The sequence below is a fragment of the Cyprinodon tularosa genome, unplaced genomic scaffold (assembly GCF_016077235.1).
Source record: "Cyprinodon tularosa strain WSP-4 unplaced genomic scaffold, ASM1607723v1 ctg2, whole genome shotgun sequence".
NCBI lineage: Eukaryota > Metazoa > Chordata > Actinopteri > Cyprinodontiformes > Cyprinodontidae > Cyprinodon > Cyprinodon tularosa.
Genome location: NW_024038733.1, coordinates 4504263 through 4529612, shown reverse-complemented (window position 1 = coordinate 4529612; position 25350 = coordinate 4504263). Strand labels below are relative to the sequence as shown.

Here is a 25350-nt window from a genome sequence, read left to right as displayed (position 1 = left end):
ACTGATGGTTCAATTGATTGATTGACTTTATTGATCTTGCAGTAGAGAAATTAACTTGTTACAGCAGCTCAAATAGTCAAAGAAGAAGAAGAAGGTGCCAAAGGAAGAAAAAGGTGCATAGGATGTATACAGTATATACCATACAATGCATCCACATATAACAGCTTTTTTTTTTTTTTTCTAGGATATTATACAGGGTTATTGCACAGGATGTTTACATGGGTATATAGATAGATATTTATATATATATATATATATATATATGTGTGTGGTTATTGCAGTGGGTGTCAGATATAGAGAAACATAGGGCATCAAATAGTAATTGCACATTTCTCTATTATATTGAATAAATTAACTTTTTGGTTATATTCTCATTCATTGAGAGGCAACTACTCTGTAACCACTAGTTTAGAAAAAGCAGAATTAGCTGTTTTATTTTGCTGAAAATTTGCACGAAATACATCTATGATCAGGGGCGGATTTATCGTTAGGCAAAACTAGGCAGTTGCCTTGGGCTCCAAGTTCATGGGGGCCCCATAAACCTCCTTTTACACGTATGGTTAATACAGGTATTACTCGTTTGTGCACATTAATTATGTTTTTGATAAAATGCCATCAGAATGCTTATAATATTAAGTGCCCTCCCAGTGTCCACCACATCGGATCAGTCCATTTGCTGGTCCAGGTTCAGTCAGCAGGAAACCATTTGAAAACAAACTGGGAAAAAAAAAATATGTTAGAACTGTAAATTTACAGTCATATGTTTATATTACTGTTTTTTATACATCTATATTTTTTACTATTTTTAAAGTCTGCACTTTTAAAAAGATGAAATTGTCCAGAGAGCTGTTCCAAATGAAAATTCTTTTTGTTTTACACCTGTGTAAACAAAATGAAAAATAAATCTAAGTCTAAAAAAGTCTAAGTCTAAGAGTAGTGTTGCAGATTTGCCCTATGTGCTTTTGTCGCTATATGTTGCGACTTTTCAGACCCCTCTAGCACTTTTATTAAAAAAAAAAAAAAGGGGTTATTTATAAATAATTAAATTTAAGATAAAATTCTGTGTCTGTGTAATGGGTCTGTTTCATGTGTTGTCTTTTCAATTCAGAGGGCCCAATGCATGCCTTTGCCTAGGGTCCCAATGCTCCTAAATACGCCCATGTCTATGATTAAAAAATGCTTTAAAAGAAATTCATTATAAATAAATGTATTTTTGAAAATAGGCTTCACCAGTTTGGTAGCAATTAAAGAAAATCCTTTTAAAACGAAATGTAAGTATGACTTTGAGAGGATGGAGTTAAGGTTGGAGGGGGTTGTCCGGGAAAAGAAGGAGTTTATGTAATCTCGCGAGAAGACAAGGGATACGGCCGTTACCAACGAGAAGAATCCACATCCTCCCTGACTTGGATGTGAGAGAGACGGAGGAGATGGAGACCTTCACCCATCTTTAAACGAAGCAAACGTGAGTCTTTTTAATATTTAATTTTTACCCATACACAAATACGTAGGTTTTTAGTAGCTTTAACGATTAAAGTCCGAGAACTGCCATGTCAAAACATGAATTATGTGTGTAACCCTGTGATTTGGTACAACGTGTAGATTTAAATATTTCGTTTTTTTAATCTATTAATATTGACATAGGGATTTAAAATTGAGCAGGGGTTAAATTGAGCCTTATATTTTAAGCATAATAAATGGGGCGTGTGGGCCTCTTTATCAGAGCGATGCGGATGGATGTATCCCCCCCCCACACCCACACCCTCCTCCACCCGTCCACAGCACTGTCTCCATCCGCTCCGTGGGATCAATGCAAACTAGGTTCTGCACGGGACCGTCCATCCGAACACATGCGGGGATAGGCTGTTTGGCCCTGTTTCACTTCATAGCTTCAGTAGCTTCAATCCTAAGCACAAACACAGCTGGAGTCATTAATATTCGCGTCGGTGTGAAGAGCACTGTTGAAAAATATATTTACTGGGGAAAAAAAAAAAAAAAAAAAAAAAAAAAAAAAAAATATATATATATATATATATATATATATATATATATATATATATATATACATACGTATGTGTGTGTGTTTACATGTGTATATATATATATATATATATATATATATACTATATATATATTTATATATATACATATATACACACATGTATAAATAAATATATATATACATATATACACACATGTATAAATAAATATATATATATATATATATATATATATATATATATATATATATATATATATATATATATATATATATATATATATATATATTCAATGTAGATATAGCCCTGGGTGGGTTGGTTCAAAGAAGAGAAGGACACACTCATGTGCTGAACTGATTTTTTTATGCTCCAGTTACATCGACATTTTGCTCCAGGTATGGAGGAGGTTTTTGTTTATTTTTTTAGACTCCTTTTTATTTATCATGCATCTTCTTTCGTTTTATTAGCTGGTGGCATTGATGAAAACGCTGTCAACTCATACATATGGAGAAAGCTTTGTGATTAAATTGATAGCTCTATATAAAAGCCTTAGCTTGTTACAGTTTAAGGATAAACTACATTTTTTTGGATGTTATATATGAAAGGAAAACAAAGGGCTTTTTTACATGGCACATGTGTTTTGTTCTATTCTGATGCTTTTAAATCATATTTAGTGAAATCTTTATTTCTAAGCTTGGAGCTCGAGCTTCTTTAAAACTATTGGAAAAACATTACGGTACAAAACAAACAGCACTAAGATTTAGAGCCATACAAGACTATCCTTGCCTTTGTAAGGGACTGTAGATATGCAGAAGTTTGGTTATTAAAAATTGACAAACGTTAGAAAATGATGTCAGATATCTCTGGATTTTGAAAAAAATGCTTTGCTGAGATTTTGTCTATTTGTAAAACTGTGTTTTAATGACTATATTAGTGTCTATGATTGTGCTTGCATATAATGTGACACAAAGACACGTGTAGACTTGGAAACTGGTGTTTGATTTGCAGAATTTACTCCTTGGAATTATTCACCATGTGTCTCTTTTGGTGTTGCAGGATCTTAGGCGTCCAGCCAAGATGTGACTCTTACGGTGCGTCATAAACAGGATCCGTCCACAAATTTCAGCAACAGTTTCTATAGCAACAGAACTATCAGATAATCTTTAATAGTCCCATTCCCATGATGCAGTCCTCCTCGCAGGCCGCAAAGCCGCGGCGTTTTGATGCCAGTCGGCGGACAGCTAACTCAACTGGGTCCAAGCTTCGTGTCTCTAGTTTTCAGAGGGAAGATAAAAACATGAACACAATCACCAATTCGTCTCCACGGCGGGCTTCTAAAGCCCCCACTGCTTCTTCCAAGAGCAGGATGGTTGCACAGCCAAAAGCTCCAGTAATCCAGTCCAGACTGAGCTCTCAGAAACAAGGTTCCATCATCTCCAGATCGCCTAAACCCAAACTGAAGAGCGCTCGCCCATCTGTTGTGACCCAGATCGCACCAGTAGTTGCTGCTCCTCCTCCTCCGCTCCCCTCCGCCCTCCCCCTGGATCCAAACTGCAATGAGCCCAGCCTCCCCTGCCTGTGCTGTGATGGGCGCTCTCCTCAGGACAACAACAGCATGTTCAACCACAACCATAACAACAATAACACCGTGTCCATTAGGCAGCAGCTACAGCTGCCTCCTCCTCCTCCTGTGACTCAGGTGGCCCACAACACCGGGGCTATGGTGGCCAAAGAAGCTGCTCCTGCGCATGCGGAGCCCCCTGCCAAATCTGCCGCCAATGTGGAGAGCGATGTAAAAAAAACAGACAAAAACAAAAACGTGGAGAACAAAAAAGTAGATGAAGAAGATGCAGAGGAAGGAAGAGGCAGAAATGTTGCTATTGATGTAGATGAGGATGACGACGAGACAGATAGTGATGATGATGAGGATGATGACACACTGGTGCCGTCATGCTGTGACTGCCCCCCATCCCTCTTAGAATTCTCTCTGTCCTCCTCCACCTCATCGTCCTCCACTTCCATCAGCTCCTGCTCCGACCTGGAGTCTGACTGTGCCGATCAGTGCGCTTCCATGGGCTCCTCTCAGGACCAGGACCACCTTTCTGCCACATTAAACCCCAAAGACCATCCACTCATACAATTCCCAGAGTTCAAACCTCCTTCGTCTCTTCCACTTAACAATAATCCCTTCTCCCTAAACTCCCGTTCAGCAGTTTCTTCTTGCTCCCCTGATGAGGGCTATCCCTCTGCACTTGACTCACCATCTCCTGACTACTTGGGTGTAAAACGTGACTCTGATGCTAACAAACTAGACTTGCTTGATTTCTTAGAGTCTGTAGGGGAGTTTGGGAAAATGGAGCGCTTCAGCCAGGTTATCCAAGTTGCTCGCTGGGATCTGGAAGGAGAGCAACACTGGGATGTGCTGAGGGATCGCCTTGATCACCTCGATCGTTTGGAAAAAGTGAACGGGGAGGTGAAGCTAGCTTATGTTGCCAGACTTCATGAGAAGGGGTTTGATCTTGGAGATCTGGAGGAACAGGACCTCTCTGACATCATGGATGAAATGGGGAACATCGACATTTCCTGGAAGCTCTCTAAAACCCGTGACGGAGCAATGGGGGAATCTCAGGAGTTTTCTGATGCCGGGGTTGACCTCACCGCTCCGTCTGACTGCGATGATCCACTTGTTCCGGAATCCCTCACCCCTTCCCCTATGGAGCTGCCACCCAGACCCCCCAAACCTCCTGCCCGTCATGCCAGCGTTAGCTCCGACCTCCACACCTACATTAATATCAGTAGGGAGACCACTTCCATAGCCGTCACCACCTCCCCCACCTTGTCCACTTTCTCCCCCAACTCCTCTTCCCCTACATTTTCAACATTTCGATACGAGAAATCACTCCCCCCATCTCCGCCATCCATCCCTCCTCTCCCTGCCTCCAAACCGGTCCCTTACCTCACCCTCTATACAACTCCTTCTCCACCTCCATCCATCCCCACACCAACCCCTCCCATCCCTCCACCCCGAAAGCGACACCTCGCCAGAAAAGAGGCACAACGCCTTGCTGCTCTTCAAGCCGAGCAGGAAATGACCCCCCTCTCCCTTCCACCTCCCACCACACGCCCTCCACCCTTGCCTCCTCCACCTGTCATTTCAGTGAGCTGCTCCTCTACTCCACCCGCCATACCACCTCCACCTGCACTGCCCCCTCCCCCCTCCTTCCACGCATTGGATGTTGAGATCCAGAAGCTGCTAATGCTGGCAGGACTAACCCAGGCCGAGCTCCTCAAACTCAGCCCTGAGCTCGGTGTCTGTGTCGGGGAGCTGGAGGATGAGGAGGAAGCAGATAATCATTTTACATCCAGATCTCCGGAGACCAGAGAGTTCAGATTACAAGACGGGGTGGAAGAGAGAGAAAACGACACAGGCAAAGTGGATGGAGATGGGAAAGCATCTGAAGAAAGCAATAAAGAGGGGGAAGGCAAAGACAAACAAAGAACGACCTCGTTTTCGGAGATTGCAAGAAGAAGAAAGAAGAACACTGCTTCGATAAGTGACCATTACTACAGCACAACTTTTAGTAATTCGCATGAAGCGAGGGTGAATAATTTCCCTTACCCAAATGAGTTACCAAATTCTCCACCACCTCCTCCACCTCCTCGCCCACTGCCTCCAATCCCCCCGTCTTCAGCCCCCCTTAAAGTTAGCACTTTGCTTGCTAACTCAGAGCAACCTGAGTGCTTTGATTGGCTTATAGCATTCACACCCGAATGTGAAACCCCCCCACAGATTACAGAACTGGAGAAGAACAAATCCACCTCTGAAATCCCCAAGAAGCTCTCTTCATCAAGTTCATCTTCAGACTCTGGTCCAAAGGTCACTACATTTAAAGAGCTTCGTTTCCGCAATAAGAACACCTCCCCTCCGACGAAGGTGATCACCGATCCTGAGCCCGACCCCACCGTTATTACCCCTGACCCTGATATACTCTACAACTTGAGGTGGAGGAGAGAGAAGGCAGGCAGCGATGGCAGCCAGTGGGAGTACACATCACAGGCCCAGACTCTCTTCATGCAGCCGCCCCCAGCCCTCACCTCCATGGCTGCCCTGAAGGAGATGCTGCAGAGAGCTGACAAGGAGGGTGGGCAGTTGGAGCTGTGTCCGACACAGAAGATCGGCTGCTCAGGCAGCGACAGTAGCCTGTGGAACGTCGGCCAAGAAAGAGAGACTGGGGAACTTCAGCAAGAGATGAAGGAAAGGAAGATAGAGGAAGGAAAGGAGAAAGTGGAGGTGAGAGGCCGGGCCGATGGAGGGAGAACTTATGAATCAAGTACAACTGGTGAGTAGAGCTTTCATGCTAAGTCTACATGTTATGAAAAAGATAAAAAAAAAAAAAACAGTTCTCCAGCTCATATTACAAAAGTGTCTAGATTTGCTGTTTTTTTATTTTCATTTGTGCACAAAAAAGAGACACTTTGTTAGCAGCAGGCGATTTTGTACTTTTTCTTTAGACGAATCTATGAAAAATTGCAAGGAGAAAAAAGATCTGTTTTTTATGCTGCATACCTTTTGAATTTTTTAACATTTGCTATAATACAGCCAGAACATTGGTGTGTTTCATTGGGATTTTACATAATAAACCAACACAAGGCCGGATGACATTGTGAAGTGGAGGGAAAATAACAGATCAGTTCAAACATTACATGTACTCTGTGGGACTGCCTTTGCTGCATATATTTTTGGATATGTCTGTACTGGCTTTACACACCTGGATAGTGTTATTTTTTTTTTTCTCTTCCATTATAAGTACCTGAAACTTTGGCAATTAGATAATTGGAAATATATTTCGGTCTGGACTTTGACTGGACCATTCTAGCACATCAATATGCTTTAATCTAAACCAGTCCATTGAAGCTCACTGTGTGTATCCTGCTCAAAGGTGAACAGTCTCAAGTCTTTTGCAGCTGTCAAAGTACAGCAAAAGCTATGGTGGTGGATTAGTGTTAGTTAACTGATTTACTTTATTTTATTCGAGTTTAGTATGGGGGAAAAAGTCAGAATTCTGATTTTAGTCTCAGGATTCTCACTTTTTTCTCATAATTCTGACTTGAGTCTCAGGATTCTGACTTTTTTCCCCAGAATACTGCCTTTAATGTCAGAAGTCTGACCCTTTTCTCAGATTCTTGGAAGACTTTTCCCCCCATATTAAACTCAAATAAAATTAAAAATCAGTTAAATTTTTTCTTGTGGCTCTAATCTTTAAAAAAAAAAGCAGTATGAAGATGAGTTTTCATGGTTTTATGCATTGCTAGTTTCCTTTCACATTTATTAGACGTGGTGTCAAAATATTTCTGAAGGATTCAGTCAGGGTTTTTTGGACGTAAAAAATGAAGAAACATGAGACATTGCATAATCCTGAAAGTTTGCGTAATTATGTGTACATTACACACTATACATTAAAGTTGAAATGATAAGATAATGTAAATGGAAGAGTAGAGGTAGCAATAAGGCAGATCATCTTGCAGAGATAATTTTCTTGGATGTTCTCCCCCATCTTTTCTTGAAAGATGAAAATGTTGACTCATTAAAGGTAATGGTACACTGAACATGACTCAGAGTGAAAGTAGGGATAATTTGATGGATGGCAGATAATGAGAGGTAGAGACCGAGAGTTTAGGGAGAGAGGGAGGCAGAAGCTGGAACAACCATGAGGATAGATGAGGTAATATGACATAAGGGAGGTGGTTGGAAACTTTCCAGCCAGCGCATCCTCTACTGGTTATCAAAGTGTGATTTCATCATAAACTTATTGAATTATTTATTGTCTCTTCATACTAATAAGGGTTGGGGGATAATGGAGAGCATCGAAGAATAATTTATTATCCTTTTTTCCTCTTAAATCCTCACTTGTCTGTTTTTCTTATCAGGCTTTTTATGCAGTCCTGAAAACTATTAGTTACCTCATTTCATATCTCCCTGGTTAAAAAAATAAATAAATTTAAAATATTTGTATTTCTAAACTTTATTCTCCTTCCCACTGTTTTTCTAATATCCATTCCTTTTTGTGTTTGCTATTTTCCTTTATTATTCCATTATTTGTCCACTTTATCCCTCCTTCCTCTGGAGTACGTAATTCTGTTTTTAAGCCATGCATCTGAATCTGTTTTACGTTTAGACTTTGGCCAACCCAAAACCTTCTTTCTGTTTTTATCCTGTCCTGAACCATTTAGACGTGGACTCACAGAATATTATTCTGCTGGATTTTATTGTCAATTTGTTTTTTTTGTTTTTTTACAGCACTGTAGATTTAAATCCCATCAGTTTCTGATGTGCAGGACGGCTACACTACTGCTTCCACACTGCCTCTTCCATCCTGGTTTATTTCTGATTTCTCAGATCAAATTAGATCCAGTGCTGTAAAAAAGTCTGTTAGAAACTCAGACTCAAATTAGTGTCCAAAAAATAACTCAACATTAATTAATTAAGCTTAATAGTTAAGCATTTCTACTTCCTAAAATCTATAATAGTTCAAAATTTTACCTAAAACTTTTAAACAAATGAACAAGATAAATGTTTTTCATGAAATAACTGCAGTGAAATGAAAAAGAAACTGACTGAGAAAAGGTGTGTACACCTTTAAGAGCCAAAGGGGTGGATCTCAGTGTATAGGCCAATTGCTACAGGAGTTTTCTTATAATAGGAAGTATCATATGTTGACTACCGTTCAAAGGAAGCAGAATTCTAAACAAGGTACGACTACTCTCTAAGCTTTTTTTAGATTAGCAGAGAAGTTGCACCTTTGAGAAGCTCTTCAGAGGCAAGGATAGAGGCTGAGATGAGTTATCTCTGTCTACTGACTCAGCATTCATATGCTGACTGCTGCTACTGCTGGAGAGGACAGGAAGGTTAAGGCAGAGGAGGAAACAAGAAAAAAAATCAGAGGGAAGGTGATCCAGAGATGGCAGACGACTGCCGTGCACTTAAAAACATCTGCACTAATTTACTTTGTCCTACAATTTATAACCTCCAATTTACACAGCATGAAAAAGAGGTAGAAATTCAAACACACACTGGCCTGCATAAGTATTTATACTCCTTCAGCTTTCTCACAGTTAGCCACAAGACAATCAAACCCCTTAATGTTTTATATTGGGATTTGGATCGGGTTTTTTTTTTTTTTTTTTTTTTTTAAGAATACCAAAAAATGTAAACATGTATTTTTATTTTGTCAGCATCTCTCCTTCCCTGACCTGGTTTTTGCTGTTATCATGCCTACAATTCCTATAACTGTATTTCTGTTAGCCTTCCAAATCTATAGCCTGACATTTCTGTTAATTTAGTCATATTGATGTTTGCTGACTTTTTCTATTTGTGGGAACAATAATTTTCAAGTTTGACAACATGTTCTTGATTCCCAATTAGGATTGAACTTTTAGTGCATGAATATGGTCTGATGTGTTTGCATTCTATCCCATTCCTACATGCATAGCACTATATTTCATCATAGCATTGTCCATCCAGGCCAAACGGTTACAACTGCCTCTTTCACCAGATCTGTAGATCTGCCTCTTGGCTACTTATCTGAGTAATTCTTTTTCTGCCCATCTTGTTAGTTAAGGCCGTTTATTCCCTAATATCCTCGAACAAACAGACCGTTTTAGAACAGCTGGAATCATACAGATATGATATTCTACACATGTTGATTGTCGAGCAAATGGTTGCTCTACAAAGATTTTCACTCACTGGTTGGTCTGTCATATTAATTTCAGTGAAAAACATTGAAATGTGTGGCTGTTGCATAGAAAATGTCAAAAAATCAAGAGGTGTGGATTTTTTTTTTAAGGCAGTGTAGTTTCAGTTGGAAGGATTCCCTGCTTCACTGATAGTTTTAAGAAAATTAGACTACAAAATCACCCCTTATGCTTTATGGAATACTTTCTAAATACTATAACAACCTAATACCTGTAGAGAAAAGTAGAAGCGAACATGGTAAAGTTAAATTTTTTTTTTTTTTTTTTTCAAAATTGGAAAATAAAAAGATTTCTGTTCAAAGCTGCCATCTGCTGGTCATATCATAATCCTTTTCTCAGGTGCTTTCAGATTCCCTTTATATTTCGTCTACTGATACAAAAACAAATGCAAACTAGGAACTAACAGCCGATTATTTGCAGTCAGAACATCCCAAATGGGACAGACTGAGGTCTGAGGATTAAACTAGTTACAGCCACAGAATAACCTTCTGTTTTGATAAACTGTGCTCTTGCATACAAAAAGTGTGGAAATGTCCTTCTTAAATCAGCCTTACTGTCTCCCCTGGTCAGTTTTTAAATGTCAGCCATGTTTAAATGCTTTATTGCTCAATGTGATGAAGATTTCTGCTGAAAATGTTGGCAGGATTGTGGATTTTTCTCCTGTTTTACACTAACATTCTCTACATCTCTCTCTCTTTCTCCTTCCCATTTCTTTGCTGCATTATCTCACCTTGTTTTTCTGACCCATCCATCCCACTCGGTTGTATTCATTCTATGTCCATTGCTTGGCTTTGCGTCTGCCCTACCCTGATTAAAATGTCCCGCTCTAATACTCTGAATCAAACAGTTTCCTCGCCCCCACTGTGCCTTGCGCGATCCTCCCAACCCTACTTCCTGCACTCCACCCTCCCTCCCCATCCCCCAGACCCCCGTAGCTCCCAGCTCCTTGCAGATCCATGGTCCTCCAGTGAACAGTGGAGTCCTGCTGCTGCAGGCTCACCTTGTATCCACAGAGACGACTCCAGCTCTCTTGTGGGCTCTGGATTTAAGGATTCCCTGGCTGGTTATGGTGCAGACTCTCCTGATTACTACAGAGACATTTTCAGTGAAAACTCACAGTCAGCTTATAAATACGTCAGTGATCCCAAAACAAACACAGAGGACTTGGATTGGAAGTGTAATTTTGACTCACTTTACAGCAGAGACTCTGAGAAGCAAAGCAACACCCACGCTTTGTTTAGTGGCACCTCCGGGGCGCAGGGATGCACCACCCCGTATAAGAACATAGAAGTCATGATGACTTACTCTGACAGCATCAATGCTGATTCTCTGTATTCAGAGAGGCGCTCCCATGCCGACGAAAGCAGTATTAAGGCTAGAATGTCCAAAGAGCTCCCCCCTCTCCCCACATGCTACTTGTACCACCCTAAAAACTGCCCACTCCACCGGGGAGCGCCACCCCGCCTCTCACCCATCGGCGCCCTATCCCCTCCACAAAGATCAGGAGCTCCCTCGCTCTCTTGCCTCAACTCCCCGCTCTTCCCGCGCTCACACACCCTCCCTGCCCTCGCTGCTCCCCTCTATTACCCCAATCTTTACCCCCCCATCCCACCCAGTGCACCCCCCCTACCCCCTAAATTCTACCAGGGTCCTCGGCAGCCACATGTGTCGAGTAAGAGTTTCTCTCCTACATTTGCATTTTACATTTTCTTCCTCTCTCTTTTTTTTTGTGTCAGACATTTTCTGTGTTTATCACTCTGGAGCAGCTGTTCCTTTTTTCAGCATTTGGGGGAGTTTTCCAGATATGAAAGTAGTTGTTTATCATATAAGCGGGCAGCTCCCATGGTCATCTGATATATCCTGCCACCCTATCTCCTATCTGTCAAATCTGCTAGATGGTGTTCAGGCGGGGAACAGCTGGTCCTGTCACAGTGTGTCTACAGCCACTCTGCTCAGTCTGTCTCTCTTTGTCCTCTGTCTGTTTGTCAGGTTGATATGTTCTGCCTGCTCTGCTTGTTTTTCTTTGCTTTCTGCATGATGTGTTAAAATGGACACATGCATCTCAATCAAAACACATTGACAGAACAGTAGACGTTTTATTAAAGAAAAAAAATAATAGGAACTAATGGGATTGATGTTTAAAGTTATCCATTTGTTTGTTGTCTCACACTTTGACATCTGTTAAATCCCTGTTTACAAGGGCTTTAAAAGATGTCCAGCTAAATGAGATCAGGGTAAATCATTTTAGAACTTCTCTACATTTCATGAACCCTTTAAACTTTATAAATTGAACAATATTTTATTTGTTTTCTTTTTAGGAGGGGTTAAGGTATATAAGACTTAAAAAAGCAATACGTGGTTGAATGAGCTTGTACACCCTCTTTAAACAGATCATAGGTTTGAATTGAAGCACCAAATCAAGCTCGTGTTAGAAATCATTGCAAACCTTTCATCATTACATCTTTATTTTTGTTTTACTTTCATTTTCAGATTTGGGTTTATCTTAATAGATATAAATACATTTTTCACTTTGATTATATTTTTCAATGTAATTATCTTTATAGGTGTAGTTATTATACTATAATAATGACTAAAGCTGTATTTATTTTGTGTAACTGTCCCTCAAAGCTTAAAAGAAACAATATTTTTCTCTGTTTTCAATTGGGGATTATTTATTTATTTTTTTGCTTTTGCAAAGCAGTACTATGCAGAGAGCTCTAAAGCATTAGAGTGATCAAATTGCCAGATGTAAGGAGAAGTTTACTAGTTAATTAGCATGTTATTTAATATCCTTTGGGGAAAATTTAAAAAGCAGTCATTATTGAGTGACCACAACTGCACTATCAAAGATAGATGTCCCTTTTATAACTGATTAAAAGATGAGAGTAGTCCTGCAACTAACAATTATTTTGCAAATCGATTAATTCATCGATACATTTTTCAATGAACAGACTAACGACCAGATTGCCAAAGGTCCTTAAAGAAGTTTTTTAAAGAAGTTAAACCATGTGAAATTAAAACATTTCTTATTGAGTAGTTCTGGATAGAGCATATTGACCGACGAAAAATATATATTTTTTAACTTAAATGCAAAATATTTAAATATTCTGTTTAATTTCATATAATTGCTGCTTTAACTGGTTTGCTTGTCAGCTAAAGGCACGTTTTACAGTCTTTACTTTCCATTTAACAATTTATTGATTACCGGTACTAAATTAGTTGACAATTATTTCAATAATAAATAATTATCTCAATAATAATAAGTAAATGTTTCAGCCCTAGATGAGAGGAAATAGCTCAGGGGGGCTACATGAGGCAAACAGCAAGAGGTTTGTTAACTATTCGCTTTGTAGGATATTTGACAATGATCTCTTATAATATGCTTTTACTATGGTATAGAGTGGAATGTTGGGAAAAACAGCTACAGATCGTAGAGAAACACCTAAAAATGGCTAAAAAAATGCAAAGCAACATAAAAAGGTGTGTGAAAATATGTTATGGTCTGATGGAACAAAGTTAGTTTTTTGGCCATATTACCAAAGAATAGTTTTTTGGACATCTTTGCCATCTTCTAAAGAGCACCATACGTGCAGTGAGACAGCTTTAGAACTGTATTTAGACTGCTGGAAGATGATCTTCATCTAGCAGCACTTTAGCAACCCAAACCTTATATTCAATCCATTATAAAAATGGCTTCTTTAGAAAAAACATTATACTTTTTTTTCCTAAGGGCTCAGCATGAGCTCATACCTGACTTTAAAGAACTCCCTCTGATAAAGTTGGAGCACTTTTACAGAGGAGAGTGGCTGAATATTGCCTTTCTGCAGCTCTGATGGGATCCTATCCAAAAAGGCTGAAGGATGGAATAAAACCAAAAGGTGCTTCAGCAAAGTATTATTCTAAGGGTGCCCATATTTATTCAACCACGTTTATCTTTGACTCAAAAAACTTGAACTTTTATTTTTACTTTTTATTGTTTAATTATAACCTATAGAGGTTAGAAGTCACATTAAAGGTGTAAAATGCTCTGATATTATTTATCTTTGGAAACTGCATAATGGGAACTTTATGGTTAGTATTGCTTTTCAAATAGATCTTGGTCATATTGAGATTTAGCTTTGCAAGGTGAATAATTTTAAACCTATCTTTTAAGTAAATAAATCTGTCAAATTGGCTACTCATTGTAATGCAATATGTATTTCTGTTAATATAAGAGTAATGAAGGATATTTATTTAACTTTAAACAAACAATTGAGATTGACTGTTATGACTCGTTTGTACATACATTTTAGACGTTTGTTCTTGTCTTACTTAAATTTTCTTCCAAATGTAAGATATATGAGGCTTTAAAAGAATCACAATATTTGAATTGTGTCAAATGAGCCTGATATTCTCCCTGGAAGTGTTTGGAGTATAGCTTCAGGACTCATTTAAGGAAATCTATGGTATAAATTAGAAGTATTCAGTAAATTATTATAGATTTAATTTTTGTCCCAATATGTTTATAAGCTGAGATCAATGCATGGATTCACTTTAACTCTGAAGCTGATAGGAGGTCATCCTCATGGATCCAGATGTAAATGTAGACCCAACACCAAGAAGATGTGCTTACTCACCCTTAAAAGCACAATCTGCTTACATCTGCCTTATTTTACTTACTAATAACAATTATTTTGGTTTTGTGCAGAGATTGACGTTATAAGTAATTGTTCTTACCCTACTATTGTAAGCCGTTCGCAGTGTCTCTTTCGCCGGCTCTGTACTGAAGACAGATGATCCCTGGATGGGTGAGGATGTGGATCACCCAGTGAGGGGTCTCAGTCTGACCTCTCTATGTCTCCAGGAGAAAAAAGGTTTGCATTCCTCCTTTTGTGTATTTTCATGCTTTTCTCTGCTGCATAGTAACTTATAATCAGGGTTGTGTTGTGTTGCTTCTGTTCTTCAGCTCTGGTCAGTGGAGTTAGCGCTGCAGTGGAAGCCATCTTGGCTCAGTTCAGTTCTTCTCGGACCGTAGTCCAGAAGGTCAGTTCTTTAACTACTTTGAGTGGCAGAGCTTTTTATCCTTTTTAATACGTGAATAAATGGCTTTAAATGGATAGTTTGCAATAGGGTTTTTTTGTCTGGCTACTTTTGGGAAAGAAAATCTATTCTAGAATATGTAAACTATTTTACATATTTCTCAGATTGGGGGTGTTAAATGGAATAAAACTTGAAGGTTACAAGCTTAAAATAGTTACAAATGCATTGCAAAAAAACATCAAAATCTTGATAAGTCATTTTTTTCTTAAAATAAGTGCATTTGCTCTTGAATTGAGGAGATAAAAGAGACATCTTGCCAATGGAACAAGACAATTTGGATTTAAAATAAGAAAACACAATTGCATTGTCTTATTTCAAGTGAATATTATCTAATTGTGAGTAAAAATACTGATTCCTTTGGCAAACTATCGCATTTACCTACTCAAATCAAGGGTGAATACACTTAATTTAAGAAATTATTATTTATTTTTAGATCATTTTTCCAGTGTGTTATTAGAAATTATGACATTTGCATTTTTACTATTTTCTGTATAGTCTTGTCACCAAATAATCCTTTAAATACTTTTCCATGAGTCCTGTTGTTCTCTTCTTTTCTTCTCTTGAGCTTTTCCTTTGAAACTGATTTTTCACTAATGCCACAAACCTTTTAACTCCCTCAATCCCATTTCCCTCCCCATGTTTACTTCTCCTCAGGCCTTATCAGGAGACAGCACTATAAATCCATCTCTGGGCCGTCTGGTGCTGCAGTGCCTCTGCCCCGCCCTGCACAACTTGCTGACCGACGGCCTTAAACCTCATCAGAGTGATCTGATTGCAGGCTGGAGGCCAAACTCAGCCTGGAGTCTGGTGCAGGCCACAACAAGGACAGGTATTATCCAAAGCATCAAGTGATATAACAGTGGGAAGAAGCTGTCTCTCAATTTTTGGCAATGGTAAACTTTAACTTTAGTTTTTTCCCTCACTTCATCTCAGTTGATATTTATTGTTGAAAATGCTGATTAAAGGAACCTGCTGAATGTAGATATTGATCGGTTTATGAGTGCCAAGCGTCACAGCAGTATTTCAACTAGGGGTGTGCAAAATAATCGTGATGATGATGCATCGTGATTCTAATTTTCGTGATCTACTGAATCGATTCTTGATGCCAAGAATCGATTATTAATTTAAAAAAATGAATAAATAAAATTGCATGAATGGTTGGCGAACATCAGCCAAAAACAAGTGCAATACCACTTCCAGTCCAGTAGATGTCGCTGCAAATGTGTTGACGCACGCTGCCTTGTGTCACAAGCATTTTCGGCCGTGGGATACTGTGCCGAGTCATTCAAAAACAAAACATGGAGGAGAAAATATGGCAATGCATCGCAATAATTCAAGTATCGTGATGCATCGTGATAGAATCGCATCGTGGCCTGTGAATCGTGATTCGAATCGAATCGTGACTTCTTTGGCAATACCCACCCCTAATTTCAACCCTGTTTTCCTCTTTTTCTCTCTCATTCTGCCTCATCCAACTATTTAACAAGGTCCCAAAACTCAAGCCTTATTCAACCTCCAAATCCGAGTTGGCGAGCTGCCACAGCTGAGACAGAGCAAACAGAGGTTCAATGCATTCCTTCTTGGTCTGCTAAAGTAAGAAAAGGCTCTTGTTACTCACCCCTGTCTGAGAGTTTGACATTCTGTCCTGTAAAAACGTTCTTACTGTGGTCTTATACTGATTTTGTCTCACAGCTCCAAGCTTCTTGATTTCTGGCTGTCTCATCTTCAGACTTGCTGCGGTAAGTTTCTAAACCCAAAACAGATCTCATTGAGTCACAGGACCTAGAAAATTTACTCATATTTCTTGAGATATGTTGCATTTAGGAACACAAAAAAAAACACATTTTGGTAGGGGTTTTTTTGCATTGCATTATCTAGATGTGTGTCTGCCAGTGTTGGATGTACTGTTTACATTATGAGAGAACTAGTAAATGCATTAGTTTTCTATTTAAAAAGTAGTCCATTTTCTTTTCACACTTTGGTAAAACCATTGTGTTGCTTGCAATCTGGAGCAGTATGTTATTACAACGTACAATCAATGCAGCTTTTCACAAGGTCACACTCAGGCGATGACTGCTTTCTCTTTTAAGTGAAACAACGGAGCAGAGACGCTGAGGTAGGTCATCCATGAGGCCGACTGGTTTAGGAGCCGTAATGTTGGCGGGTGTGATTGCTTAAACAGACTGAGATCCAAATACATAATTTTAGATCATAAAAAGTAACTGAATTGCAACTTTTCTAGTAATTATTCTGTGCAGTGACTAAGTTACTAATTCAGTCACTCTTTGCAACTGTAACTAGTTGCTTTTTTAATTTGTGTGCCTAAAACTGGGCTCTGCTACACCACACCTGATTGGAAACAATGCCATTATCATGCTTGCCAACTCTCCTAGTTTATGAAGGAGACTAGATATTTTATGTCAGCTCCCACCCAGCTACCGATCAGTAATACCTCCCACTAATCTCTGATTTTTTTTTAGTGAAGGAAAAAAGGTATGCTTGTGGGGGATATATATCTTAGTATTTGGCAACCAGGTTTCTTTACACTCATCTGCTGTTATAGACTTAAAAATTTGTTACAATTTTGAATAAGTTTTCTTTCTTTAATTGCATGAATCTGAATGTCTTTTTAATTTGATGTGTAATACTATAATAAGGTGTGCATTTGAATAGAGCTTTACTCTGGCATTGATGAATTAAATCAGGTGTAAATAATTCCCTTCAGAAACCTCATCATTGATAGATTCCAACTGTGTGTTCTTCTTGAATTTAGGTAGGAATAAAAGCTGTTTTGTGACAGAATACTTTACAACTAAAAAGTATAGGAAGTATAAAAGCTTTTACTATTGCTATAACTTATATTTTTCTTCATCTCAGATGTGCTGGAGGCATATTACCACCCTACTTCCTTTATGCGTCTGTCGCTGAGCTCCTGCAGGCCTCTGTTTGAGGAGCTGCTCCTCGTGCTGCAGCCCCTCAGCCTGCTCACCTTCAACCTGGACCTGCTTTTCCAGCACCATCATTTGGAGGCAGATGATCACAGGCCTGAGATGCTCAGGTCTCCCCAACAGGAAGCTGGGCTCCAGCAGTCACCGACTGGCCAACAGAAAACTACAGCTGGTGGATATATAGAAACCCTCTCAGAAGTGACTTTTGGAAGTCCAGAACATTCAGAAAATACAAATTCTTCGCCGATTTCTAACGGGAGATCAGAGTCATCATTGGGTACCGATTCTGAACCTGTGAAAGCTTCAGTGAGTTTTGGACAAACAAGTCCTCAACTGTTGTGGGTCCAGGAAAAGGAAATTGAAACTTTACCCCTTCCTAATGTTGAGGAGGATAGCTTTACTCATCAAGCAGGACAGGTCCGTGTTTTTATCATCATAATTATTCAGCCACATGTAATTCCATTTACCTGCCAAGTTGACTTTTCTTTTCTTTGTTCCTGTAACTATAGGTAATACAGCAGGGCTGGGGAGCTGTGGTGCGCTGGGGTGGTCGGCTGAGCCAGAACCTGGCTGATTTTAGCCTTTCTGCTGTGAAGAAGGAGGAGACAAAAGCCAGTAATGCTGATGTCCAGGACCTGGCAGGGAGTGACTCCTCCTCTGTCAGTGGAACTCAGGTTCCCTGGAATCTGGGCCGACTCTTTGGAGCTTCCAGAAGCCCACACAGCCCTACGGGTCACATGCCACCAACCAGGTCAGCCACTGACTTTACAGTGTAGCTTAGCAAAGAGCAGTCCAACATTGCTTTAAAAAACTAAAATAAGGTTTATTTCTTAGTTTATATAGCCTGTTTTTTTTCTTTTTCTTACAAAGAATCAAAAACATTTACCTGTAAAAAAACAAACAAATCAGAAAACAAAGTCATAAAAAGTGAAGTAATATGTAAAAATAAAACAAGAATGATTCTTGGTTTATTTAAATAAACTTTTTATAAATGAATTAAATAAAAGCCTCTGAAAATATTAGTAACTAAAACTTACCTGATTCAGATTTCCAGTTATCTCTCTAATTAGGGGCTATGGTGTGGATGGATGGATGGATGGATGGAAATACACATTTCTTTTTATGCTCTAACCTCGGATATTGTCAAATCGAACTGAATTTTTTTTCGTTTGTTTTCTCAATGAATTAAAATTGAACTTTCAATAGTTTTATCCCAACTATGTGTTTAGTATTAAATCCCATGGCCCAGTCTGTGTGATTTGTCCAATCCATAGGCGTCCTTCTCAGTGGTTTGCTCCTGGTGTCACGGCTCTGACCCGAATGGTGAGCAGCAGTTCCAGCCCAACGCTACGAGGAACCAGTGAATGTCATGAAGGAAGGGACACGGAATCAGAGAAAAAAACAGACAGCACGGAGATGATGGAAAGACCCAGACAATACAGGTAAACCCCATAAACTGATGGTGAAATTAAGACAGTTTTAGCTGCTTAAAGCTATACTCTTTTTCTTTTTTCTTTTTTTTTTTTTTATAATCATCACAAGAAAGAAAGAAGGGCTCGTTGAATATTTTACAGGCTTTAAAAATCACTGGGCTTAGATAAAAATCAAATCCCTATTGGCGCGGGATCTCTAAAAACATATTCTGCCATTATTAACATGAAATCAAATCATCAGATTTAAACCATTAATTATACAACAGGATGTATTAGTCATTGAAAGATTATGACCTCATATATTTAGAGACAAAGCATGACGTCTCAGCTTTTCTGAACCCTCCAAGAATCCCAGTAGGTGTATCAGAGACCACAATAGCTCCTATTATCCGTTCTCTGGTCAAAGGACTTTTAACTGGCTGGTGACTCATCCTGCTGATAGGCCCTGATCGTGACTCACATAGTCCTTCCTCATAAGCTAGCTGACGGCATTCTTTCCATCCTCTGTGAACCAGCATCACTGTAACCGATCTTCTACTTCAGGTCTGTTCGAACGCTGTGTGACCACTCTGGAACCGGTTCGGAGCTCAGCTTCTGCAAAGGAGAAGAGCTGGTGGTGCTGGGAGGCGTCGATCAGGATTGGATTCGATGTCGTCAGGGAGACAAGGAGGGGCTGGTACCTATTGGCTACACCTCCCTCATCATGTGACGTCGACACTAACTGCTGCACTAAAATCAATATAATATTTAATATATGAATTTAAAATATATAAAATTTAAAGATATTTTAAGTGAGTATCGAGGGGTTATGGGAAAGCCGCACTACTCCGAAAGGGATATTTTTGGTGGGATTGAGTTCAGAGCATGATGCCATCTGCTCTGTTTTACTTTTATCATCAGTAGTCTCCAGCTTTCTCCTGTTGTGAACATATGGGGACTTTTTCCCCCCATTAAAACTCATCCTGTTTGATAGCTAATGGGTTTAAGGAGGAGAAACACAACAGATGGCATGAAGTAATGACTCAACTCAAATCATAATGATATTTGACTGAAATATCCCTTTTGATGCCTTTCTTTCCATTCTGCTGCTGGTCTGACGCTAATGGCAGGGGGACCCAGTCTGTTTCACAGCTGCAGATCAGGAAATGAAGAAAGAGTGCTAGAGTATTGCACCGCAGCTCCTGTTTGTATCAATGTGGTGAATTGTAGCCGTAGTCTGTGTTCCCTTATCACCCTCTCATCATTGGCTCTGGTTTGTGTGTTTCAGCGGTTCTAGTAGACTGTATAAATATATATAAATTATAATAAATCCATGTCTATAGCTATATAAATTAAGAACGATTTTACCTAGATAGAAAGATAGGTGACCAAGATTAAATGGTGAAACAGTGAAGACTGTGATGTTATTGTGTGTCTGACTGATTATCAGAATAAATAACGGATCCATCTTCACCAGTATAACTCCCCTCATTCACTCTGTGGATTTCCTGCAAAGTGAATTCTTTATTTTATTACAAATCCAGCATCTTCCTCTGTGTGTATTTTGTGTTGCTGTTGTTTTGCCATACTTTAAGGCAGCGGTCCCCAACCTTTTCTGCACCACGGACCGCTATGTGTCAGACAATATTTGCACGGACCGGTCGGGGGGGTACGATCAAGTAAAATGATACGATTGGTATAAAATCAAATAAAAACAGCATAAAAATAAAACAGCAAGCCAGTCCCATCTAGGCATAATCAGAGACAATGACACACAAAGTGTGCTCCTGATGTCCAGTCTGCTCCTTAGCTTTGTTTTGGTCGCTGTAACCGCAGAAAATCCCGCTTCACAAAGATAGGATGTTATAGATAGGATGAGTCTTGAACTGAATTAACCGGTGTCAAGAGGCACAGATGCACTGACTAATGTAATTGGGAGAGAATACCGCAATTTTTAATATTTTTCAAAATAAAACATCACTCAGACTCTGATCATCGATAAATAATATATGTATATATATATATATACATATATATATACACACACACTTTTTTCTGTGCGGCCCGGTATCAAATGACCGACGGACCGGTACCGGTCCGCGGCCCGTTGGTTGGGGACCGCTGCTTTAAGGCACAAAGATTATATATTTAACAATTATATATTTAAATTTTGCTTCTAATGAGGTAGATTTTCTTTTCTTGATAGGTAGTTCTCCAGATTTTAGAGTTTTTTAAAGCTTTTTATTTTCTTTGGGTGCTTTTTTACTCAGTATTTTTCCCATTTCTTTAGTGAGGGTTATTTATTTTCTGCAATGATGCACTTACCTCTGACCTACAGTGCCTTGCAAAAATATGAGAGTCTATAAAGGCTGTAGAATAGCTCTGAAGAAAAGTCGCTCAAGCTCAATTTAGTTGGATTGGTGAAATCTGATAATCGGTTTGCAGGGTTCTGTGATTCTGTGTTAAATTTAGGTCTTGGTCCCTCTATGTACAGATATGCTTCAATCTTAACCTTTTCATTGCTGTTTAGGCTTTTACAGTCTTGAAAAGATTCCCTTCAAGGTTGCCCTGTGTTGTTTCCCCATCAACCACAGTATGAAGCTGCAACCTCTTTGTTTTACCTTTGGGATGGTGTGCAGCGGATGATGTGCAGCACTCAGTGTTTTGCACATCGAAAATTTTAATTTTGATCTCGTCTGTTTAGAGCAGAGCAACCTCTTCAATAGCAAAGCTGTGTCTCTATACACTCCACATAATCTGGGCAGACTATTCGTAAAAAAGCATCCAAACTCCAAAGAAAAAACTTCTAAACTCTGAAGAACTACTTATGAGGGCCACTATATAACATTTTACAGAAAAGTCAGATTGTTTAGAGGGGAAAGAACCAAAGGATGACTCAATGATGTTGCAGTACTGTCATTTTCTGAAATCATTACTTATAACTCACATGGTTTAACACTGAATGCAATTGAGTATAAGCATGAATGCTTTGGTTGGATGGCACATTGATATAATCCTCAGTGATAAAATATGATTCAACTGTAGCTCATCCTATGGTTTCAGAAACAAAATCACAAGCACATTTTCTGCTCTTGTGTAACACTGAAATATGAATGCAGCCACACAAAAAGAATAAAAATCCTAGAAGAAATAAAAAATGCTCCAGTTAAGCTTATAGGTTTGGTGGCTGTTCTCAGCTTTTCTATTTACCTCCCCATCCGGTCTCCTGATCATGATCATTGATCTTCATGATAGTGATGATGGTGGAAGTAGTCTGCACTGCTGCTGCTGCTCATATGAGACATGTTGCTTTGTGTCTTTCACATATTTATGTTTATCTCTGGATTCTAGATGTGTCGACTATGCATAATGTTTATCTGTTTTTTTATAAAACCATCATTATCCATTGCATCCAAGGTATTGGGAAAATATCTTTAAAGTTACAAGATGGGAAGAGATTCAAATACGTCTGTATTTGTTTCTGTAGGAATGTTTCTTTAACACAGAAATCAGGGAGAGCTTGATTCTTCAATAAAAGTCCATGTGATTTTTTTTTTTGTGTGTACCTCAGTGCTATGTAGCATGACATTACTGGCGCTACAGTAGCAGTAAAAGAAACTGTCACATTCTCATATTGTAAATAATTATAATGCCATCAAATGGATAGTAATAAATGCTCTTCAGATTGAATATTATTGGACAAATGAAGCTGTTTGTTTTGATTTTTTTGATTTTATGTGAAAGCTGGTAATTTATTAGATGTGCTATTTATTGATCCCCAAGATGTATAAAAAGGAGCAGCTCTCTATCTATCTGGGTTCTCAAAGTGTGAGGGTATGAGCATGGTGGTGTGTGTTTGGAAGTGAAAGTAGTTAGAGATGATGTGAGCACTTTCAAGTGTCAGCACATCCTGCACTTTCGCTGTGTGTGTGTAACAAAAAGCCTCTTCTTCTTCTCTCTGGTGTAACGTAGCCTGTAGACCTTCCTTAGTCCCACTATTACATATAGTTGCGTGCCCTTCTGCTGTCAGTCAGTTGTCCACCTTCTGCATGTGCTTGTTTGTAAATACACCCAATAAAGTCATCTGTTCAAACCAAACTTCAGCTGTTTAAGTCATATTTCTTTGCACAATCTTTTTTTTTTTTTACTTTTAAGTGTTTCTTTTAGGTGTAAGGGATAGCTCAGACTTTTTGAAGTTGGATCCAGAACTTAATAAGCCCCCAACCTATGACCTTAAGTTGTTAACTTTCTGTAGCTAATGACATTCTGAATTTTTAGGATCATAGATCATCCTGTCAACCATCCTCCCTGGAACTCACTGAGATGAGATTGACCTGTTCTTTTATAAAAGTTGGTAAAGGCTGTCAACCTGCATAAGAGCTGAATTTCATTAATCTGGGGCCATGAACGTGGTTGGAAGACCTGAATTCAGTGTTTTGGGGCCTATTTAGCTTTTCTTTAAGCATATTGTGGCTGTTTGTGGCATGCAATGACTATTAGATAAAGATCTAACCACCTATGGAAATCATATTGTTGGAAATAAGTATATTTCTTAGTAAAATACTAACATTTTTTCAATGTTAATATCTAATAAGCACATTTATATTTTAGGATTCGCATTCTGCAAAAGGGTTATTTAGTCTGTCATGATGCAAAACAGAATATCTACCTTTTTGCTCAAACCCAACTGCCTCAGGTTGTTTTAAAGGCAGGATAGAGCATCCCTCCATGATACGTTGTATTCCTCCCCCATCTTGTTATTGTGCTCCTTTGCCAGCCATGTCCTCCATTGTGGGTCATTACAGAGGACGAGACAATGTGAGACATACAGCCTTAGACCACTAGATAGCACTGTTAACTCACTCTGATTAACATCAATGCAGTATTTCCACTTAACACACAAACACAGCTGGAGGGAGGGGCTCCCTGCTGAAACATAAAGAGTTCACAGGGTTTAGTACCAGGAGACATAAAATGCTTTTATTATTATGGATACAGAGGCAAAATGTTGGAGCTGACATTCTATGGCATTGAGTTATCACTGTTTTTTTGGGGGGATGTTTTGTTTATCAGATGCACACCATCAGAGGCAACAGGCAAAGGTTACATGTATGTCATGCAAACTAGATAAATAACTCTTTAAGTGTACCCTTTGCTATAAAGTTAATCATCCACTGGCAATAATGTAGTGCCTTTAGGTAGAAAAAGTAAAGAGGGAGAAAAATATACATACAGTATGTAAACAGTCAAAGAAATTGCACTTTTTTTTGGCTCGAAATGAGAAGCCACACTACTGAAAGAGCACTGGAAAACAACCAAAAAGAAAACAACAAATTTACTGTCACACATTGTCTGACCAAAGTAGGCTCAGCTAAAAAAAGGAGGCCAAATATTTAACTCTAAAAAACATAGAGTAAAAATCATATACAACCATGTCAGTTATAAGGATATATTGGTCAGCCGTATATATATTGTTAAAAATGTTGCAGCAAAATGAAAAAAGATCTGACTGGTAGCTTTTATGAGTTATACTCAATTTACACTTTACTGCTGATGAAAGAAAACAAGTCCACGTTCTGTACATTCACATAAAACTGAAGGCTTGCTAATCCAAATACTCCTAAAATGAGAACAATCTAATATGCTTTTGTACAGAAAAAAAAAAGTCCTCAAATATTCACAAATTAATAAAAAGAACATAACTGGAGTACTTGTATAGTCCTTATTAGAGGAGATATTGCTTTTAAAGACCACGTGAGCTTGCTTTTACATTTAAGACGACATGGCACTTCTACAGAGCATTTTGGGGATAAATCAGTTCTTGTAACCCCCCCACCCCCCTGCATCCAACCACCCACCCGCCCCCTCCTCCACCACCACCTCCGAAGACATTCTGATTGTCAGTGTTCCGAAGCAAAGAGGGAAACACTCTCAAAGGCAGTCTGGAGTAAACAAAACGATCTCCCCCTTTTTCCTTGGAAGCAATACTGAAAATAGTTCAACAATAAACATTCCTGTCAGGGATATATTTCTCTCCTTTTCTATAGCAAACAACACTTTTTTTTTTTCATTAAAAAAAGAAAATAAGCTCTTTCTCAAAACCTCATTAGAAATTCTCTTGCAGCATTGCCAAAATTCCTATTGCTAAGCTCTTCCCACCCT

At 39.0% G+C, this 25350-nt stretch overlaps 1 protein-coding gene and 1 long non-coding RNA gene across 3 annotated transcripts; one reads left to right on the top strand and one right to left on the bottom strand.

Annotated features, from left to right (window-relative positions):
• Nucleotides 1–605: 605 nt before the first annotated feature.
• On the bottom strand, nucleotides 606–11244 carry LOC119783004. Its single transcript, XR_005280740.1, has 3 exons — nucleotides 10942–11244; nucleotides 10750–10837; nucleotides 606–717 (listed from the first exon to the last, which is right to left on the bottom strand). It is a non-coding gene; the product is annotated as an uncharacterized LOC119783004 (long non-coding RNA).
• On the top strand, nucleotides 1359–21013 carry rusc1 (RUN and SH3 domain containing 1). 2 transcript variants are annotated; one of them, XM_038284245.1, is made up of 12 exons: nucleotides 1359–1462; nucleotides 3054–6337; nucleotides 10597–11421; nucleotides 14480–14602; nucleotides 14695–14771; nucleotides 15483–15657; nucleotides 16316–16421; nucleotides 16521–16567; nucleotides 17706–18193; nucleotides 18286–18527; nucleotides 19051–19218; nucleotides 19753–21013. In XM_038284245.1, exons 2-12 carry the CDS (start codon nucleotides 3178–3180, stop codon nucleotides 19916–19918), a joined length of 5577 nt encoding a protein of 1858 aa, XP_038140173.1. In that variant the 5' UTR covers nucleotides 1359–1462; nucleotides 3054–3177; the 3' UTR covers nucleotides 19919–21013. The 2 variants fall into 2 exon arrangements, with proteins under 2 accessions (XP_038140173.1, XP_038140174.1); XM_038284246.1 differs by lacking the exon at nucleotides 10597–11421.
• The last annotated feature ends 4337 nt before the right edge of the window (nucleotides 21014–25350 follow it).